This window comes from Branchiostoma floridae, chromosome 10, assembly GCF_000003815.2.
Source record: "Branchiostoma floridae strain S238N-H82 chromosome 10, Bfl_VNyyK, whole genome shotgun sequence".
NCBI classification, from domain to species: domain Eukaryota; kingdom Metazoa; phylum Chordata; class Leptocardii; order Amphioxiformes; family Branchiostomatidae; genus Branchiostoma; species Branchiostoma floridae.
Genome location: NC_049988.1, coordinates 9,641,645 through 9,662,080, shown reverse-complemented (window position 1 = coordinate 9,662,080; position 20,436 = coordinate 9,641,645). Strand labels below are relative to the sequence as shown.

The window sequence follows — 20,436 nt, the reverse complement described above, 5'->3', positions numbered from 1 at the left end:
ACATAAGAGATAAGTATTGGCAACCTCGCCGACCAACTCACAACCACAGATGGCCTTGCTCGAGACTCGCTGCCAACCATAGTCTGGAGAAGGTTGGAAGAGAGTACTAGTAGTATGTATAGTAAAGCATACAGATGAGACCAGAGGCTGAAACTTGTGGTTGATGCCTTTTATTCCCATTTACCTTTTTCGTACTATCGACGTACATTTTGGGAATCCTCCATTGAAGGTTCTTTTACTGTGGAGTTTTTCCCGATCAAGTGTTCGGTCTGCCCATCTGTCGTAAAGGGAACCAAGCACACGTCATCAAGCAGTCCCATTTATGCAAATTATCTTATAACGGACTTGTCAACTGGTACTTTTTATAATCGTTGGACTTACGTAGCAGCAATATGGTGTAGATATATGTATAACATATGGGTACCTAAGTACGTACATGGTGACAAATTGATCATGGGAAACCTGGTAACCGCAATATCGGGAGCCTCCCCAGTGTCTTGATGGTGCTATGAGTGTTACTGGCCCGCTCAGACCCAGTAACACACACCGGGGAATTTTTTTACAGCATTTCTTTCTTCACCATGGGGCAACAGTATTTAGGAATGGCTTAGTGGAAAGACAGGTTCTAGTCGTGAAAAAAAAGCCCATGCTTCGCAGGACGGGTGCGTAAAACACCCCTTTGCCGACCCGAGAAGAATGGCTTGAACAATTCATCTAGTTATTAGCATGGAACATTTTATAGCACCAAATATGAACTTTTGTCAAACAAAATGACATCTTAATCGTGTGTAGATGACTTTTCCCAAAAATATTTGGCTTTTTTTAATAAAAAATATATGGTGTGATTTTAACACATGATAAAGTGACAGATTTTTTTCAATCCCGTTTTAGTGGCACTGGAAGTCAGAACGTTTAGATACCCTATGAAATTCTTCAGAACAAACTTGTAAAGAAAAAGGACACTTAATTCAATATACAGGTTCACGTATAAGAAACGGCCTGTATTAGAAGTGAATTATTTGGCTAAGTACCGGTAGTCAAACCACCATGGTATAAGAGATCTAAAATCAGTTTTCTGCGACTTCGTCGAACTCGACCCGAAGGCCCTTCAGCACCACGGTCCTGCTGGGCTGGGCACAGGCGGCGACGGTGTCCTCCAGAGCCGACAGCTTCTCCAGAACAGAGCCTAGCACCCCCTTCATCTCATCCATCTGTACCTTCATTTCTTCCCTCAGTTCCTGCCCGAGCTCTATCTCTTTACTCTCTTCTGCCTGCATGCCGGAGAGGTTTTCTAGCTCTGTAGAACTGTCAGCTGAGTGAGAGAACTTCGAATTCCAGTTAGGGTTGACGTCACGGGGTGTTGATGACGTCATTTGTCGAGTGGTTGGAGTCGACGCTGCTTTTGGGTTGACTTGGTCCTGGAGACCGTAGCCCGGAGGGTCTCCACCGGGACACGTGAAGTTTTCCGGCGGGATCACATCTACCCTGGCGCCGAGGAATTCCACAGGCGTCGTGCAGGTAGTCTGTTCTCTCATGGCGAGCTCAGCTGAAGCATCGTCGAGCCATTTTCGCAACGGTCGCAAGAAACAATCGCATTTCAGCGGATTCCCGGAGAGGTCCAGTGACTGGAGATTAGATAGGGAAGCGACTGTGGCCGCGGGGAATGTTTGTATGGCGTTATCGTCTAGCTTGAGCATCTGCAGACCCGGTACATTCTGAAAAGCGGTCCCCTTCACCTCCGTTATGTTATTCATGCAAAGATAAAGCTCTTCCAAGCTTGGAGTGGCTCTAAATGTTCCATCAAGTAGCTCAGTTAAGCGATTCGCTTTCAAGTCCAGATATCGCAGCTCCTTTAGTCCCCCAAACGCCGCGGCAGACATCTGCGCTATCTTGTTGTTACTAAGTCTCAGTCTCTTCAGCCTCCCCATACCAAAGAAGGACTCCTCGGCAAGAACCCTTATGTCGTTCACACCTAGTTCGAGTGTCAGTAGATTTTTCAGATTCTGGAATGCTTTGATCGGAACGGACATGAGGCAGCCCTTGTTGATATAAAGCTTCTCTAAATTTGCCACGCTAGAGAAAGCGCCGTTCTCGATATGGGAGAAACAATTGGCACTCAAGTACAGCGTTTGCAGGCGAACTAGTCCGGTGAAAGCGGCGTTGGTCAGGTTTTTGATACCGTTCTCGCTTAAATCCAACAACGTCAAACTTCCTAAGGATTGTAGCGCTCCGCTCGGGATTTCCATCAAGTTGTTGGCTTGAAGAAACAGATCTTTGAGATGCCTCTGTTGTAGGAAAGCGTTGGGGGCGATGTATTGTATCTCGTTGTTGGAAAGGTAGAGCCATTCTAAGTTGGTGAGCGACTTGAAGACCTCAGCCGACACGTTTGTTAGCTTGTTCCTGGACAGGTCGAGTCCGCGGAGGTTGGGCAAGTTGGCAAAGGCGTTTGGAGGCAGGTTTGAAATCTGTACGTGAAAAACATTAGAAGTCAAATCAGAGTCTATCGGTGTCAAGCTACATAACAGTTTCCTTCAATCTTTTTTTCGTGGGAGGGACCGGGGGTACCTTTAATATCTATTATTTGGTGGTGTTAAGCTTAAGATAGTTCTTCTATCGACAATATCGGGGCGGGGTGTGTGTATTTTTAACATCTTTATGCATCACCATAGATAGTTGGTCAAAAGTTGTCATACTAATGTATTGCCCCATGGCAATAAAAGAAGAAAAAGCGAGTTCATTGGTCGTACCTGGTTATTGAAAAAGCGAGTTCATTGGTCGTACCTGGTTATTGAAAAAGCGAGTTCATTGGTCGTACCTGGTTATTCAAAAAGCGAGTTCATTAGTCGTACCTGGTTATTGAAAAAGCGAGTTCATTTGTCGTACCTGGTTATTGAAAAAGCGAGTCCATTGGTCGTACCTGGTTATTGAAAAAGATAGTTCATTGGTCGTACCTGGTTATTGTTGAGCCTGAGGATGGTAGTTCCAGGTGGGATGCCGGCGGGCACGGAGGTTAGCCCCGCCCACATGCAGTACACGGAACTGCCGCGGCACTCGCAGGGCGCCGGGCACCCATCGGGCGGCGGGGCGGCCTTCACTCCGACAAGGGCCGACACCAGGAGCAACAACCGTACGGCTGGGGACGCCATGGTCTGAAGGGCAGGGTGGAGAAATAGAATACACATTTTGAAGAATTTTGTTGAAAGATTAACAAATGTCAAGCACCCGATACAAAGATGGCTGTTCAATTCTGTGTATCTACTAGGGTCACATTTCCAAATCGTCACCAAGTTTGCGGAAATGAAAAGTATGATAGAAACAAATCAGAAAAATTCGTCCTAAGTGTGCATACATGCATTCCTTGATATGCACTGTAACAGTTGTTTTTCGTTCAGAGCCTCGGTTTTACTTGGAAATGAGATCCTAGCATTCATGGTATTTGGGAATGGAATATAGTCTCGAGAAGGATGTATAAAAGATACACAATATCTAACTTGGGTATTTAAATTAAAAAGAAAAAATTAACAAAAAAGTTGACGTAAAAATGTACTACATAAGATGTACATGTACTTACTTATGAATTAGATGAATCATCATTAATTGTTCGTGGACCATCTAAATATTACTTTTTCTCTGCGTGTAAGGCTCATCATTTACATGACTATTTCTAAGACGATATTTTTAAAGTGGAGAAACAAGTACTCACTCTCTTAGTCCTGACCGCAGCCGCCACACTCTCCAACAATGTGGCTAACCGCACGTGCATGCACGATGATGGCATCCAAAGGCTACCCTGCCATTATCAACTATTTTTAGGCTGTTTATTTACATTCCTTTGTGGCCCTTTCCCCTGCTTAATGCTATCATCTCCACAGATATAGTACTGGTGAAATGTGACGCTGTCCAAAAAAATCGAATTTCTCCCCAAATTTGCGAATGGGCCCGTCCTGTACGCTTCAGCAAGGTAGATCGGAAGAGTCGACCTTATTTTGAAATAGGAGGGTAATGTTTTCGCTTAGTCAACACAACCTTTGCAAGTTTTCTTTAAAGGCCGTTCTGGGAAATTATGATTAAGTCAGCACAATACTATAGATAGTTTATTGCACAACAATTGCTTCAGGTACCAATATCAACTATCTATACTGGACTAAAACTATAGGTCTTTAGCGGTTCTACTGTAATACAGAATTGCTTGTAATCGCGAAGTTAATACACCGCGCAAAACGCCATTTTCTCTCCCACGAAATAAAACCACTGCGAAACTAAATACATTTACAGTACTCAATTCGATCAAATATAGAAATGAATTTGTCTTCGCTACTTTTGTGCAGAAATGCGTCAAACCAGCCGACTCACGACGCCACTGCCTAATATAAGCATTTTTCACCATTGTCAAATATAACCATGTTTACAGTTCACTTTTCTTTCCTTAATGACTTTTTGTTTACGTCCGATGTTGTTCCGGCTTTTATAAATACCCCTTACAACGTCCAAGTCGATTATTTTTATACAGAACAAAGGAAATGAGATTACCGCACCTTTCCTCAGTCTCTTTGGGGGATAATCTGATCGCAGCCGAGGAATCCTAAAAGCTTGTTACCGCCTCCTCTTTGACCTTCGCGACAGTCACTTGAGGTCACAGGCACCCAATTTGATTATCTCACACTACACCGCATATTTGTACCTTTATTCAACCTTTGTCATCACTTTCTTTTGTCGCTTACAAAAAGACTCAACATATTTAACGTGAAAGCCCCGGGGATTGTTGGGATACATGACGTGTTGTGCCACGTAACTGGTTCTGAATCTCAGGGAGGGTTCGTCCCTTTTCCAGACGGCATAACTCAATATTCCCGCAAACAAAACACCATTGATTAAACGTCCGTTTGTGCGTCAACTGGTCGTGATATTATGCGATGGTAACCTACGCATTTGTGGCATGCGTCACAAACGCCGAACTTTACTTTCACTACACCGTTCTTTCGACCAACACCCCCTTGTTTTAATCAAAACGATCGGTGCGAAGGAACGCATGGACCGGTAAGATAATCATAAGGTCGTGATCGCTTGTTGGCATGTCCCTAGTTAGGTTCGACCACAATAGAGTGTGTTGATCGTTTTGTGCTGGACGTAAAGCGGTGACGTGTGAAGGCTTTCAAGACAAAGATGCTCTTAACTAAGATCTGGTTCAAGCTATTCCTGGGGTCGACTGTATACCTGTAGTTAGACGTCGGCTTTGTGTAAAACTGGCACGACATTCGGAGTCCAACATTCAAGTTGAACGGTACGCGCGGTGCGTTGCTGCAAACTAAAAGGTAAGACTGTCATTTTATATCCTTATTTGTCGTCTTCTAAATATTTCAAAGATGTTTGGTGTATAGTAATGCTGATCTTTCGTTACAGGCATGAACTAGAACAAAATTAATTAATGAATTCGAAAGTTCTATGAGTAGGACGAAATTTGGGACGAAAACATCTTACATGCTATCGATATTTCAAGTATGAAATCAAGGGTCACAAAATTCCAATTTAGCCGCTGTACGTGTATTAGTGTCCGCCATCTAGTCAGGTAAGGAGACCTTACAAGTGTATTGTGGTGTTGTGACCGTACAAATGTGCTTAGATATGAATTGGACACCACGACTATGAGCAAATCAGCAGGGGTGCGCAGGTAGGTATACTCAGCAATTGTAACGAATACAGTGCGATTTTACAAAACACAGTGCAATGTTACCGACTATGGTGTTCTTCTATTCGTATACTTGGCAATTCTATTCGTATATATACTTAGCAACTCTGTTCGTACATTTGGGCTTTCATTTGGGAATTCTATCCGAATACTTAGTAATTCTAGATCTATTCATATACTTGGCAATTCTGTTCATACATTTAGCTATTCTGTTCGTATACTTGGCATTTCTGCTTGTCTTCTTAGCAATCTTCGTGTGCTTCAACAACCTTACAAGTTAAGTATATGAATAACTGGTTTACAGATAGAATCGCTCTGTTTTGTGATAAAATATCAAAGTATACTCAAGCATCCCTGCAAATGTAGTCTACAATAGTCTACCATATTGATTTTTGCTCGCATGATGAGAATAAGATACATCACAAACATGGCGGGAGTAGATCAGACAATTTCTACAACATCCGTCATCAAGTTTGTTTACGTTTACATTTGCAGTCCCACCTTATCCGGGACAAATCTTAGTTTGTTGACCTAAAAGTGGTATCTCACTGCACTTGGGGCACCGATGTGGCACTGCGGAGTCAACGAATTTCCGAGATAAAGAACGAATTTCCTCATGGATTTGTGTATTTTACTGTCTTCTAAGTTATACTTTACGTATTACGCAATATCTAACTTATAAAAAATCGGCGAAAATATTACAACCGCAGTGAACGAACCCTGCAGTACTGCACCAGTGCCCCAAGTGCAGTGAGATACCACCTTCATGACGTAGTCAGGTCAGCATAAACTTGAATTTGTCGTTTCCGCAAATAGCCCGGTCGGGCCCCGGGTAGGAAATGTGACGTAGGCGTAACTGGGATTACTATAACACTGTCACTCGCCACGTCACATCTGCTTCTTACGTCACTGGAGTTGATGGCTACAAAAAGGTGCCTCAAAATTAAGCTCGATCCGCGTTTTCCTTGTGATATTTTGGGCCTTCGTAGGAGAAGCTTTCTCGCTGTGACAATTCAGGCCTTCGTATGTTTTATATCAGCCAAAAGAATCGCACAATTCTATATGTAATACTGTTCATAGAAAAGCTTCTACATGTAGTATGTTTTGAGGCCCGAAATGAACATTTGCTATTTTCGAAATCGCCTAATAGTAGTAATAGAGTAATATTCTATTTTTTTGCCTTAAAACAGACAATATATTAACTGTCGGGGAGAAATAGATTAACAACTTTTTTTTCTTTCCTTTCAAATGACTAGAACAAACTCCGTCTGAGAGCCTGAGCAAACAACGACCAATCAGCAGAACGGACACATACTACAGTGAATGTTGCTATGGCGACCGGTCCTGTGGAAGAGCGTGGTGACGAGTTTAACTTTATCGTTTGTGACCTCTGTGACGAACCGCTGGACGACCCCTGCGTTCTTCCCTGTTGGCACGTCTTCTGTCTGCGTTGTTTGGTCGCCTATAGCAACCACCGGTACCACGTCAGCGTCGTCGTCTGCCCGTCTTGTCAACAAACTTTCTCTCTTCCTGAAGACGGTCTGGATGGACTTAAAAGCACAAGTTACGACTTCTTGAAAAGAGTTGCTGCGGAGAGCTCTGCGGTCAGAGCGCAAGAGGAGAGCGGGTACCTGCGACATTACTGTCGGGACAGAGAGTACGATATCCCCCCTCCAGACCGGCTGACCGCTCCGGTGAACCGTCGCTGTGAAGAGTGTGAGGACTTACTGTGCCACAGGTGCACCTGTCACCACTTGCGGGAGAGACATTCGGGGGACTCTGGCGTGTGCCATTTCCACGGAAAGTCTCGCGAGGTGTTCTGCGAGACTTGCGATGCTGAGATCTGCAGGGCATGCGTTGATGATGTCCACCGGTCGCACGAAGTAACGGACATCGCAACCTTGGCGCAGTCTCGCCGAAAAGATTTGGCAAAAGCGAGCGAGCGTGCGACGAAACTCGACCCAGCGAGCACAGCAGAAGAATACATCGAAACCATCCGCCAAATGATAAGAGAACAAACCGAAAGGCAACTTCACGACGTTACTATGCAAGTTGCACACAGGCGAAGATTTCTGGAGGACCAAGTGGACAAAATGGCCACAGAAATTCGGAGGGACATACAAGCAGAGAAAGCCTACATGTCCGCTCACGGGGGATTCGGCACCAGTAGGCGAGACACCTTGGCTCTTTTTGAACATCTGATCAAATGCGGGACAGAACGCGAGATTGTGGAACTCTATCCAGAAATGATAAGATACCTGGCTGAAGTTTTGCCAGAAGCAACACCGACGGAAAGTCCAGCCAGCAGCCAAAGAAGTATTGTGTTTACTCCGGCAAAGGGTTCAGACCTGAGCAGCCATGATTTCATTGGGAGCCTGGACGGGACAAGGGTACAGGGACATCGCCCCGCGCTCTCGGCGGCGTCACCGACGTCTACGTCCGCAGATGCGTCATCGACGACAACGTCCGAAAAAACAACATCCAAAGAACACAACAGTAGGCACAAAAGTCACCGCAAATGGAAAGATGCAGTTGCTAAGCTCAAAACAAAGAAGGGGGTGAAAATTCCTGAGACCGAAGCTGAGAAACATGAGAAACCGACAGACAACAGAAGCCACGGGAAAGAAAAGCTGTGGCTGTCCTTCGTCAACAAGGTCAAACACAATCATCACGACACGCAAAGTGAGCGGAAAACAGCAAGTGTAGAGGTTCCAATGAAAACTAAACGCACTGAGCGTAGGATGAGTGTGGATGAAACGGCAAAGAAAGTATCTCAAGGCGGCAATGCCACGAAGAAACGCCGTAGGTCACTTTTCACGGCATTAAGAGAAGAAGAGGAGGATATATCTCATGTCGATGGCCTGCTGGTGGTATCCAACGAGGAGCGCGAAGACTTAAATGAAGAGAAGAGTAGTAGCGCTGAGACATTGGCTTCGAAAGGAAGGAAAAATCACGATTTTGGAGATCATACTGAAATGACAAACTCACGCAAATCGACGGAAAGTGGCCACAACGGATACGAGGGACGCATAGCAAAGAGCAAATCGTCCAAGCCCTCAGTTGATCCCTCAAAAGATAAAGACACGAAAAGAAGGCGCGAAAGTGTCTCAGAGAAGTGGTTGGGTCTCATGACAGAGGATAAGAAAGGGGAAATGGAGAAGTTCAGACGTGACAGAGAGGCGGCACGTACGCGCCTGCGCAGTATGTGGGCAGAAGAGAATGGAGCCAATGAGACGATTGCAGAGGTGCATTCTGGGAACTCTGGAGAGGAGGATGTAACGTCAGATAGAGAACCATCCGCGAGCTCTGATTGGTTGAAACATCGCGTCCCAGGCGTCACAGATGAGGGCGAAAATGGTGAAGACAAACAAAGCACAACCCAACAGAATGGTACGGAACCGCCTGAAACCAGTCCGGGAGACCAGCACGAAGTGGTGACACTAGCAGACCGGATCAGAACTGCGTTTAACATCCCTTTCTTCGGGCAAAACGACTCCGAGGACACTTCCTCACAGAACGGACAGGAAAACAAGATTTCAGACGGCTTTTTGGCGCCGAGGGAAGATCATGACGATCACCATGGTAACGACAAGTCTATAGAAAACGACACTCGACGAAAAACAAGCATTGCGAGTATTCTCAGCACAAGCAGCAACCTGAGTCACGTGACCACCTCATCACTTACGTCATCAGAACCAGAGGACGGTTCAAAAAGTAAATCGCACATGAAGATGAAAAAGTTCAAAGCAATTTTGCAACGGAAAAGAAGAACTCAGGACCCGACGGCCGAGGCTTTGAGGCGAAACGTTAACGCTCCGGCTTTGACGGAAGAGATGAGTGATTCCGACTGGACCACAGACGATACTGAGGGGAAGAAAGAGGCAGACAGATCACTGGGGAAGAAAATGAAGAAACTCTTTAAGAAAAAGTAATCCTAGTCTGAGATGAAGACGATATTGTGTACATGTATTTAGGACAACTGGTGGTAACAATCCGGACAGGTTTCAGAGGTTCCTGGCAACGTTAGTTCAATTTATCAAGACTGAACTTTAGAGCTTGAGCCTTTAACTGTACAAGAGACCCTGAAAAGTCCTCACATATCACCACATAGGGCAACGTTATGTAGACTAGATTTCCTGGATCATTGAGAAAATATCAATATATGTCGCTATATCAGCAAACAAGTTACTTATCATTTGCTTTAAGTATAATATCTTTATTAATCAAGACAGGATACCATCAACGTCGTTGATTTTTACTTCCATTTTTGCGTCACCTTTCCTTGACGTAGCTTATTACAATATCGTTGATTGAAACATTACTTGAAAAGTGATTTCATAAGAGAGGTGTATATTTTGCCATAGCTAGGTGTGTTCTGGTAAAATTCTCTTTTATTGACAATATTGTTTGTTGTGGAATTTATGTCTCAATATCATATTTATCTCCATTACCTTTAACATCTTGTAATAATACAGAATTGTTTTGATAAGCACAGAGCATTTTATTGTTGAATTTGTTGGACGCACTTTCGAAACTGTACACGCAGAAGTTCTTGTATTTATGTTACACTAGTTGGAAATGTGTTGTTTTCATTATACGATTTATCAATTGCTTTACAGCATAGGATAGTATGCGTTTGACAAGTCTACAAGATTGTATCACGAATGGTTTTGGCAATCCATTTGATAATTTTCAATAGTTTATTTAAGGATATAGCTGTCTAAATTGAGTAGACGATATTTTAAACAACTCGTAGGTTAATGAGAAAAAACACGCAGCAACGAAAAAGGTAACATTTGCTAGCAAATAAAAAAAATGTTTGCCTTCGCGTGATTTAGTCCAACAAACCACTGTTCTTTTTATTCTTACTCAAATACAATCATATATATTTGGTGATCAGCCCCGCCCTTTCTGTCCTGCCACTTGCTACATAATGTAATCGAACACCACAGTGCGTCGTCTGCTACGTCAACAGTACAGTAACTATACATGTAGTTGCAACCGTCTGGTCCAAACCATTGAGCGTATTTTTTTAATGCGGAAGAAGAGAGAAGATGAAAAGCGGGGAAAAAACAATATGTTTCCCTTCCGTAAAGGTAAGCATAATTATAGGCTCCTGTGACCCGTAATTGATTATCTTTAGTATTAAGCATTCTGTGGTCACAAAACAAAACTGAAAAATCGTGCAAGATCTTTTCTAGTGTATCGATGTAGATATGAGCTTTCAGAAAAAGCATATACAAGTGATACAAAGCGAAAGCTGTCTCGTCGGAGGCTAATGGCCATTTATTTCCCCACGTGTCTGACATCATGTCTAACTGACATACACATATTTCATGATTACACGTGGCCAAAATGATGTCATGAAAACAGACAACTTAAAGCCATCTTGCAACACAGATGTGGTCCGACGACATTTTCTGTGTGAATTCTTAAAGCCACATGGTTGATGAAATATTGTACATTTCTTCACAGAAGGCGTCAATGCGTGTTGGTAATCTGATATGCATAATTTCTATCGTGAATTTTTGTAAGCCCTATTCATGCAGAAAGTATTTTTATATTGAGCCAACTCGACTGAACATTGACACACCCTACAAGGCGTGGTCATAAAACATTGGGTGGGGCCACGGAAATAGGAGATCAAGCGATGTATGGAAATTCATACTTTTTTTTATTTTAAACATCAATCCAATGTTATACATTCATATTTAACATTTCAACACATATCTGATTAAGTTGTCGAGATGTTTATTCCTCGGGTTTTGGATAAGTGTAAAAGTCGACGAACCGACCACTTGCCTCTGGCCTATAAATTCCTTGTATTCAATGAGACAAGTCTATTTGCTGTAGTCGTAAGGGGGTGTCCGGTATGATTTGAGGTAAAAAGTACACCATCGTCTTCAGAAAAGTGTTGAAATTAAGCACAGAAAGTTAGAGCGTAGGGGAGGACGAGTATACATTTTTGTTATTTGAGTCGTTGTCGGTCCACGTGTTTAAGAGAATGTGATAAGTACGTCTTGTACCCCCTCCCCATGAAGTGGTACGGCCATAATTGCACCTGTCAAACTGCTATTGCGATAACAGACAACTCCACATTAAGGTGTAGACGTCGTGTCGTCCACTCGAGCTATTTCGTTGAGAAGGACAACCCTTGGTTCTAAGACTTCTATTTCTCAAGCACCCAGTACGTAAAGAAACTAGAAGGATGGCCAGCTCTTCGGTGATACTTGGGGTACTTCTGTGTGCAGGTGAGTCTTCAGGTGCCAATTTCTTAACAAGACCTAAGAAAGCACTCTTCATACATAGACTTAGTCAGCACAGAAGCTTTTGTAAAAAAAAGCTCAGTACAACAGTGTTGTTTCAACTCGCTCTCCCCATTTCAAATATACTGCCGTCGCCTCTGCTTTCATATGTGAAAGCATATTTACGGCGATTGCTATGATGAAACGCACGTTTTTTGTGACCAGGTGTTAAGGTTAGCCGTTGTTCCAGCTTGCATGTCAGGAGGGAGTCGGAAAAAAGTGGTCTACATTCGTCGCTGCTTAGTTGTCCATCTGCAGTATACACGGTCCTCTGTTCTCTCTGATGCTGTTGAAGACAGTCTACAGTAGTACCTCGGTCTCAAACTCTGTTTCATTTTTAAATGCTGACGAAAAGAAAGAAGAAAAATCGCTTTCAACCACTGGCACAGACAAACAGACCTAGTTTTTTTCCAGGGCTATTCTTTTCCCGACTTTCCTACCATTAGCATCACTTCACTAGGCCACCGTAACAAGCGATTTTGTATACCGTAACATTTTCTGCCGTACATTCTGACTCTTTTACTTGTCTTAAAACTACTGGATAAGAAGAAATGGTGTTCAGAAAACCGTGAGATAGATATCACCACTGTATGTATGCGCAATTATGCGCGATAGACCGGTTTTTTATTAGACAATAGGCACCGACAGTTCAATACATCAAAGTACTAGTAGTCTTTCCATCTGAGTGCACAATGTTACCCGGATGTTCAAAGCAGATGTGTAACGTTTTGGCAGTTTTGTAAGCCTTTTAGCCAGTGGTAATGGTTTGAATGGTCACCTTACGTGTAATAAGGTGTAAGAAGACGGGCATGTATTTGGTTCAACCAAGGAGGTTTTATCTAGAAAGCTCCTTGGTTTAACTTTAACCCCCGAAGTATTGCAAAATGCTCGCATACCGAAACAACGCGTGGGGCGGTGGTCAAATGGCACCAACACTTCCTCCTGGTGCAACAAAGTACTAGCAACAGGTCATTTGGTTGGATAATTACTACTTTAAGTTTTAATTTGGAAGCATCGAGTATGAAATACTGGGTGACTGGCAAGGGACTGACATTATCACAACTTCTGAATAATTTATGACAGCCATACAGCTGGGTGGTGCGCTGTTTCAAAAGAGAAGTCTTTTGTTCTTTGCAATTACTGAAATTAAAAACATTCCGTGGCACCCAGTATTAGAAGTGTCTGTTCTGATACTGTCAAGCCTTTAATTCAACAAAACAGTGGTGTTGCCGTGCCACACGTTTCTTTTTTACTTCAGTGGATTAAAGAAGACATATCTTAGTCAAAGGCTTAACTTTGCGAAACATTCACAGGGAAACTTGAATATTTTATAGCGACCAAAATGTAGCATTTCTACAATTATGAATACGAGAGTGACACAAAAAACCGACCCATCCAGTTTTGCCATACACAATTGCAAAATGGCGGTGATGAAAAAATGAACTGAAGCGTGTGCTGAAACGGTGTCAAATTCCTGATGATTAAGAGAGTGATCGATCACCAAACTGACAGGTGGTGTTTTTATGTACAATTAGGCAGTCAAGCGACCAATCTGTCATCCAATCCATGTCCAAACTAGTAGTCATAGTGGGATGCTCTCTTGCGGAATTGGTTGGAATTGCAGCATGTAAATTATTTTTCCGATTGATCAGACACAAATTTCTGACCTAATTCGAGGGGGAGTCAATAACTTCGTTTTGAACCCGTTTCGTGGAGAAGCTAGAGATAACAATGCTGAATATCAATGTAGGTCACAACGAGTCAATTTCATAGATGACGTCACCCACTCAATAATTTTCGTCCAATCTAAAAAAACAACTTCAGGGGATAGTCAACAGGACCGAAGAAATAGCAAAATTTGAAGCAGCCTTCTTGATTGTACTTGTAGAAGTGACACTAGTGACGTAGCCATGAGTACGTAGAACTTTATAGAAGTGTGGCCTTGAGAGTGCTAGTAGTTTCCAATGGGTAAAATGGTACCAATCTTCCACACAAGTGTCACGTCGTGTACTACTTGAATACAATAATTAAAAACTTGATGGCACATAGTCATTAAAGAAGGATCACTATCTATCGGTTTGGGCAGTTGTTATAACCCTTCCTATCTTTTAAAGGTTTCCTCACTTTGGCTTCGGCGGCTGGTAATGCCACTGTAGCGCCGTCTGGTGGGAACGCGACGTCTAGCGGTTCTCGTGGGAACAACACAGCCTGCACCGCAAAAGTGACCTCCTGCCGCAGCGTGGTGTCTGGTATCATCGCCAATGTCACTTCTCTGGCCGGCCAAATCCTGACCGGTGGATCCTCAATCACTACCGCCCTGAAGTCACTGTGCACGTAAGTTATCACATTCACCGAGAAGTTGTCGTGTGTGTGTGTGTGTGTGTGTGTGTGTGTGTGTGTGTGCGTTTGCTTTGTGAACAGCATAACTCGAGAAGCTGTGGATGGATCCTTATATAATGTGATATTTGGTTGGTGGGTATACAAATATGCTTGGCAAAAGAAACAATATGCGTTTAGACTCATGGATGCCGCCATCTTGTTTTAATGATTCGTGCCAACCATGTCACGTGATAGGGACATCAACACAGTTGTTTTGACCAAAATATATTTAAGTGTTTCATGAACGAATAAGGTTTTAAGTTTGATTGTTCAACGCCAATAGATTTTCCATCTTCAGCAAAGTCTACCCTATCACGTGCACATTGGATGTAATTGAGCTGAGAGCACGTCACCGAAACGTACTGCGCCTGCGCGAAAAGTATAGACATGCTAAACCTTGCTAAACCCCCGGTTTACTAAAGGGCCGCATTTAAGAAAGTACGTGCGTATATAAGGGTGAAATCCCGTGTACGTTTTACATGAAACCATGTCTCTAACATATACTGTGCAACAAGCGGAATTTCAATGCAACGTTGACCAAACCAAGCCCCAAACCACCAGGGTTCGCGCAGGCGCAGTACGTTCCGGTGATGTGCTATTGAGCTGTACCTTGTGAACGTCTCCATTATGCCATTCATCCCATCTACAGACTAGGGGAAATCTGTGGACAGGATCTCTCCTTTTACTAACGTTAAATTCATCAAATTTCAGTCAGTTCACCAAGGTGGAGAAGTGTGTGAAAACGGCTGCCGACTCGGCGGACTGCAGCGGTCTCCCCAACACCCTGAAGGACTACAAGGACAGCGTCAGCATCCCATCCATCTGCGGCCGGTACATCGGCGCAGCCGGACACGCCCTCCCCAACATGGCCGTCGTCCTGGCTTCTATCCTGGCCGCAATGCTCGTCGGGAAACTTTTCTAAGGGCTTTTATTTGTCAAGTGGTGAATGCTTGACGTCTTCTTGGCTTATCAAATAATAGCACATCTCCCCCCCTCTCTCTCTCCCGTTGTGCAAGATGTCAAAAACACTACTTCCATGTAAGAAATCTATTATAGGTAGTTACGCTGTAGTTGATTAACAGTACTGTATCAGTGAAACAGAAGTCAACCAAACGTCGGTCTGCTTGTGCAAATACCTCAACGGTTTGTCAATGCATGGCGTTATATTACTTTCAATATTAATTTTGGAGTAAAAATAGGAGCAATATTTTTTTCTCTCTAGTTTTGCTTAGATCTATCTTCTCTTAATGACATTTGTGAGTTAAGCTAGGGGTGTTTTAATTGGACTCTTAACAAATTGATTTTCAATTGTTACTTGTTATAGTAGACATGTTGTTAAGATTGTTTTGAGTCGGTACAAATTGTAATGAGGCTTGCTTGTATGTAACTTTGTAAGTGATATAAACTATTGCATGAACATATCCAGTTACAGGATTTACCATTTCGGATTACTGGTATTGTGTCGGAATATATGATAATGGCCGGCTTAGCCAGGTCATTGGAAAGTTCTGGATTATGATACAGACCGAATCTTGTCATCAAACTTTTTGTTGTAACGTTATTAACAATCACATGTGGGTATATTTGGAAATAAACCTTTCTCACTGGTGAAATCTAGTTGGTGGGTTAGTTTATGAATACGTATGTATGGTGATTTATACATATTGATCTAGAACTTCACTGGAAGGAAGTGTCTTTGGCCATTTCTTTTGCAGTAATATTGTTCATGGAGATAAATACGGAAGTGCAGAAATCTTAAGCATAGCGATATGTTCGATGGAAAAAATAAGGCATACACGATAGTGTAAATACCACAAAGTTGATCACTCCATAGCAGGCTCTCTGGGACTTTTTTTCTGGCACAAGCGACCCAGTACAAAAGAAACGGCAAACAAAAGTGTATTATGAGACCGCCCTACCTCCAGAAAGAAGGCCCAGAGAGCCTGCTATGGAGGCTTTGAGTTAAGTACATATGCCTCCACACAACAATGGCGAAACCGCCTATGATGCCCCCCTCCCTCCTATATTACATAACGTTGCACCCGTGTTTTGAACAAAGCCCCGGGTGTGAGTCACACCTCTAACCTCCCATCTAGCTACCCTGTTCAATTAACCCCTCCATACAAAATGCGATGTCTCTGCCCCTTTATTTGCGGGGTCCAATATAAAGACACCAATACCCTAAGGCAAAATCACACATCGAACAAAATGTGGCGATGCCATAAGAAGACCCAGTATGAAAGGAGTAGCAGTAAAGATGGCCACAGATGCACGAAAAGACCAGATATGGAAAAGTCCATATAATTGTCCATCATTTTTGGTGCACTGGATTTCGGTAAACACCGATACTGAACTGGATCCTTACTTCTGCTTGAAGATTAAACAATTAGCTTTGTGCACATGATTCCTCCTTATATAGAAAGAACGGCATGGATTTATTACATTGCCTGTTAATAGTTTTGAGGCTAGTACATGTATCATGAAACTTGATGCACACATGTAGTCAATTTACATACCTTCCACATTTTGCAACGTAAGCTACTATTGGCCACGCGTGTTGAGCCAAATGATATGCTAGGATTGTGACGATTGGTTGAAACTGACGTCAACCCTCCAGTGTAGTGAGGCGCGAAGTGAACGAACAATTAAACATCATGTCTCCTGACCTAAAATGTCACTGAACATTCTTCCAGCATCTGACTTAGAGTTAAACAGTAAGATTAGCAATGACTGACAAAAAAATATAGATACAAACAGCACAAGGCACAATGTTAAACTCTACATATACATATATATATAATACGGATACTTTATTACAAATTCAGATGATCAATTCTCCAATGTCACGGAGGTCTTACATGTCCTGTTTGCTGACCTCTATAAAACGTGCGACAATTTTTTGACAAATAATTAAAGAGGTAACGCCTTGTAACAAGTTGTCGATCAGGTTTTCGGTGCCACGTCAAACTAGCTTCTTGTCTTTGCTGAGAGAACCACACACTTGCACGCTAAGATAAGTCTTCTCCGACTCAGCCTTGCCGTTTGCGTCGAAACCCTGCTGACGAGGACTAAACATGATGAAGGCAGTGTTCGCCGGGCTGGTTTTGGCGGGTAGGTGAAAGTTTTGAAACTATCACAAGAATGTGTTGTAGCATTCTGTCAAACCTGTACATTTTCACTGAAGTTAGCTAGTATAATCGCCTTCTGTGTGAACCAAGATAAGCTTTCGTAAGCAAGATAGTGAAGCAAAATCCAAACACGGTATATGTGTGTCAGATCGTCTGATCAGTCAAAAATGTCTTTGGATTTTGCGTAGCAATGAACAGTGGGTGGGTTAACATTGTTACAACTCATGCGTGAAAGAGCTGTGTTTGTGCGCGAAACATCAAGATGGGCGAACAACTGACAAAAATGCTAAAAAATAGTTGAATGTTTAGACGGACAAAGCTTGTTATCTCTCACTCTTTATTTAAGACTTCAGAACATTTACAGGTTGGTAATGGTTTCGTTATAATTCAACGGACCGTCACACTAGCCCTGCATTAGACAGTACTAGTTTGTCGCCTGGAACTTTTTGGAGCGCAAATTCTTTTATCCTCTAATAATGAATGTGAAAAAATATGTGATGCAGTACAAAAAAACGTCTTAGTTCTTAAAACCGCACATTGACGTTTTCATAGACGAAATGATGGTGATGAATAAATAATTCGGCTTCTATTTTGGACACGAAAAGGTTGCTTCTCATTCCAATCTATTCTATATTACCCTTTGAAGTTTGAATGTTTGGTTCAGAAGCGCTGATTGGCTGGTATTTGTCACGTGTTTGGCAGTTCCCGCCGGTTTAACGCGCCAGGCGTTTCTGTCAGCAACTGCACGATTCTTCACTGACCTGTAAGGTAAAAAGTCGTCCAACGGTTTTTAGCTGGGCGGGAACGAGCTTGTCTATCATAACAAAGACAAATATGTCTCTTTACTAGGCTCTACCAGACTCCCGCCTGGCCGAATAGTAATAGGGGATTTTAACCAAGTTTGGAATAAAAGTCTAGAAGGAGTTAATTGGCCTAAGACTGAATTGTCCGGCCGGCGGATGATAGCTGGATAGACTGCAAAAAAATGACTGAATTCCCATGGTAACTTTTCTGTCCCTATTTGGCCAGCTCTTTTTATCCAGCTGACACGTCTGCTTGGAGACTATCTTTTTACAAATTCTACAAAAGGCTGCCGGAGGGGAAAAGCTACTAGCCACCAAGCAGACAGCTGGATGAACAAAAAAGAGATGAATTAGGCCAAACAATGGACAAAAAAGTTGTCATGGGATTTCAGTTAGTCTTTTGCAGTCTATGCAGCCGGCCGGTCAGTTCAGTCCTAGGCCGCTGGTTAACTCCTACTACGATTTTATTCCTAACTTGACATAATTCCCCTATTACTATTCGGCAAGTCGGCAGTCTAGTAGAGACTAAAAACCTACCAGTAATTCGAATTGTCAAAACAAACTATACATTCAAGGACTCTTTACATATGGTATTGTTCCGCTGTCTCCTTCTAGCCATGGCTCACATGACACAAGCTCAGGCGGCGAGTAACGCAACGATGGCCACCCCGACTCCATCTAGTACAAACGGAACGGCTTGCACCGCCCTAACCGATGACTGTAAACGCCAGGCTAACGACATCGTCGCTAACATCACTTCACTGCTGCCGAACATCTTCAAGAAGGGCATCAAGAACCAAATCAAAGCCCTGTGCAGGTGAGTGTGTTACGGCGCAGAACGGACCTTGAAACTTGCTATAGATACACTCTACTTTAACAAACATACATGTATTACAGAAAAGTAAGTATTAAATATGCGATATCATATCTAACCGAAGTGCCTGGATGTTGGATTGTATCTTCATCTTTCGACTTTTGTTGATGATTGCGTATACATACATACTGTAAAAAGTACCTTTGACTTCTGTTATTCCTATCATATACATAATACATGTATATTTCAAGGGCGGCACGCCATGTGATGATATCATTTTTTTTGCAAATATCAGGTTTATGCCATTATACGATTTATGCAATTAAATTATTCTATTCATAACAGAGTGAATGAGAAATGGTTTGGATTTTCAGATTTTTTTTCAGGTCGCGAACGTATATGCGATTGACGGTCATCTAATTATCTGTTGTCTACTGTACTACATTTTGATAGCTACAGGGCTGTATTCCGATACGGTAGCAGATATGACTGAGGTTTGTTTATCGGTAAATCCTTTTAATAATCTCACTCCCCTCTGTTTATTTGACGTTTCCAGCGCCGCAGCTGGCAAGGCGAAGTGTTGGGAAGACGCCGCCAGGTCTCCTGTTTGCAAGAACATCCCGAATGTTGTGAAGAGGTTTGACGGCATCACCATCCCCACCACCTGCGGTGGACTGTGCAACCTGCCCAACTTAGCACTGGCCCTCACCGCCCTCCTCACCACAATGCTTGTCGAGAAACTACAGATTTTCTGATCCATAAAGATAGCACTTAACGTTAGTTCACCTTTATCCGCTAGGGTAACCTATATCCGTTATGAATAAAAATAGAGTATTTTGGGATCGTTAAGTCGATCGTTGACCTGATATCTCTAGATACCATTTTTTTTATAAAGAACGAATGTAGGTTAGGTGAACTAGCGTTAAATGTCTAAGCTACCTTATCGTAGAGAAATATGGCGCGGTTGTATACAAGTACTGGCGCGGGAAAATGAAAGATGATGTCTGTGTGTTTTCCTGTTTTCAGTTACAGTGTTGCAACGGTTAGAGCTCAGGACTTTGTAAGCGTTAGTGGACCAGCTTCATCTTGAATAAAATATTACGTAGTTAACAGAATATTAGTATTACCATTTAGATACTATTCTGGCTGGTGGTAACATTGATGGTATAGTTGGTCGGTTACAACATTGCATTAACTATCACAAAGGCATTTATGGATCTGCTAGTGCTTTTAGATTGTTGCATTATAACCCAATAGTGTGAAATAACAGTTATGATACAGGAGTAGCGAGGATTCGTCTGATGGCATTACATAGTTGCGT

The 20,436-nt window shown here is 42.7% G+C and overlaps 3 protein-coding genes across 3 annotated transcripts; 2 read left to right on the top strand and 1 right to left on the bottom strand.

The window, feature by feature from the left end:
• Window positions 1-733: 733 nt before the first annotated feature.
• LOC118424037 (chondroadherin-like) lies at window positions 734-5,238 on the bottom strand. Its single transcript, XM_035832482.1, has 3 exons — window positions 3,704-5,238; window positions 2,952-3,149; window positions 734-2,465 (listed from the first exon to the last, which is right to left on the bottom strand). The coding sequence occupies exons 1-3, from the start codon at window positions 3,776-3,778 to the stop codon at window positions 1,068-1,070; spliced, it is 1,671 nt and encodes a 556-aa protein (XP_035688375.1). The 5' UTR covers window positions 3,779-5,238; the 3' UTR covers window positions 734-1,067.
• A 6,532-nt stretch (window positions 5,239-11,770) lies between these two features.
• LOC118424092 lies at window positions 11,771-15,987 on the top strand. Its single transcript, XM_035832583.1, has 3 exons — window positions 11,771-11,937; window positions 14,106-14,325; window positions 15,082-15,987. Exons 1-3 carry the CDS (start codon window positions 11,895-11,897, stop codon window positions 15,290-15,292), a joined length of 474 nt encoding a protein of 157 aa, XP_035688476.1. The 5' UTR covers window positions 11,771-11,894; the 3' UTR covers window positions 15,293-15,987.
• A 1,317-nt stretch (window positions 15,988-17,304) lies between these two features.
• On the top strand, window positions 17,305-20,142 carry LOC118424093. The gene is made up of 3 exons (XM_035832585.1): window positions 17,305-17,481; window positions 18,917-19,118; window positions 19,672-20,142. The coding sequence occupies exons 1-3, from the start codon at window positions 17,445-17,447 to the stop codon at window positions 19,868-19,870; spliced, it is 438 nt and encodes a 145-aa protein (XP_035688478.1). The 5' UTR covers window positions 17,305-17,444; the 3' UTR covers window positions 19,871-20,142.
• Window positions 20,143-20,436: the final 294 nt, after the last annotated feature.

Coding starts and splice junctions, on each gene's coding strand:
- LOC118424037 (XM_035832482.1), bottom strand. CDS start 3,778: ATGCCATCATCGTGCATGCACGTGCGGTTAGCCACATTGTTGGAGAGT. Junction 3,150..3,703: donor CTGCGGTCAGGACTAAGAGA/GTGAGTACTTGT, acceptor CCTGCCCTTCAG/ACCATGGCGTCCCCAGCCGT. Junction 2,466..2,951: donor TCAGGCTCAACAATAACCAG/GTACGACCAATG, acceptor TTTCACGTACAG/ATTTCAAACCTGCCTCCAAA.
- LOC118424092 (XM_035832583.1), top strand. CDS start 11,895: ATGGCCAGCTCTTCGGTGATACTTGGGGTACTTCTGTGTGCAG. Junction 11,938..14,105: donor TGGGGTACTTCTGTGTGCAG/GTGAGTCTTCAG, acceptor TATCTTTTAAAG/GTTTCCTCACTTTGGCTTCG. Junction 14,326..15,081: donor GCCCTGAAGTCACTGTGCAC/GTAAGTTATCAC, acceptor ATCAAATTTCAG/TCAGTTCACCAAGGTGGAGA.
- LOC118424093 (XM_035832585.1), top strand. CDS start 17,445: ATGATGAAGGCAGTGTTCGCCGGGCTGGTTTTGGCGG. Junction 17,482..18,916: donor CGCCGGGCTGGTTTTGGCGG/GTAGGTGAAAGT, acceptor GTCTCCTTCTAG/CCATGGCTCACATGACACAA. Junction 19,119..19,671: donor CAAATCAAAGCCCTGTGCAG/GTGAGTGTGTTA, acceptor TGACGTTTCCAG/CGCCGCAGCTGGCAAGGCGA.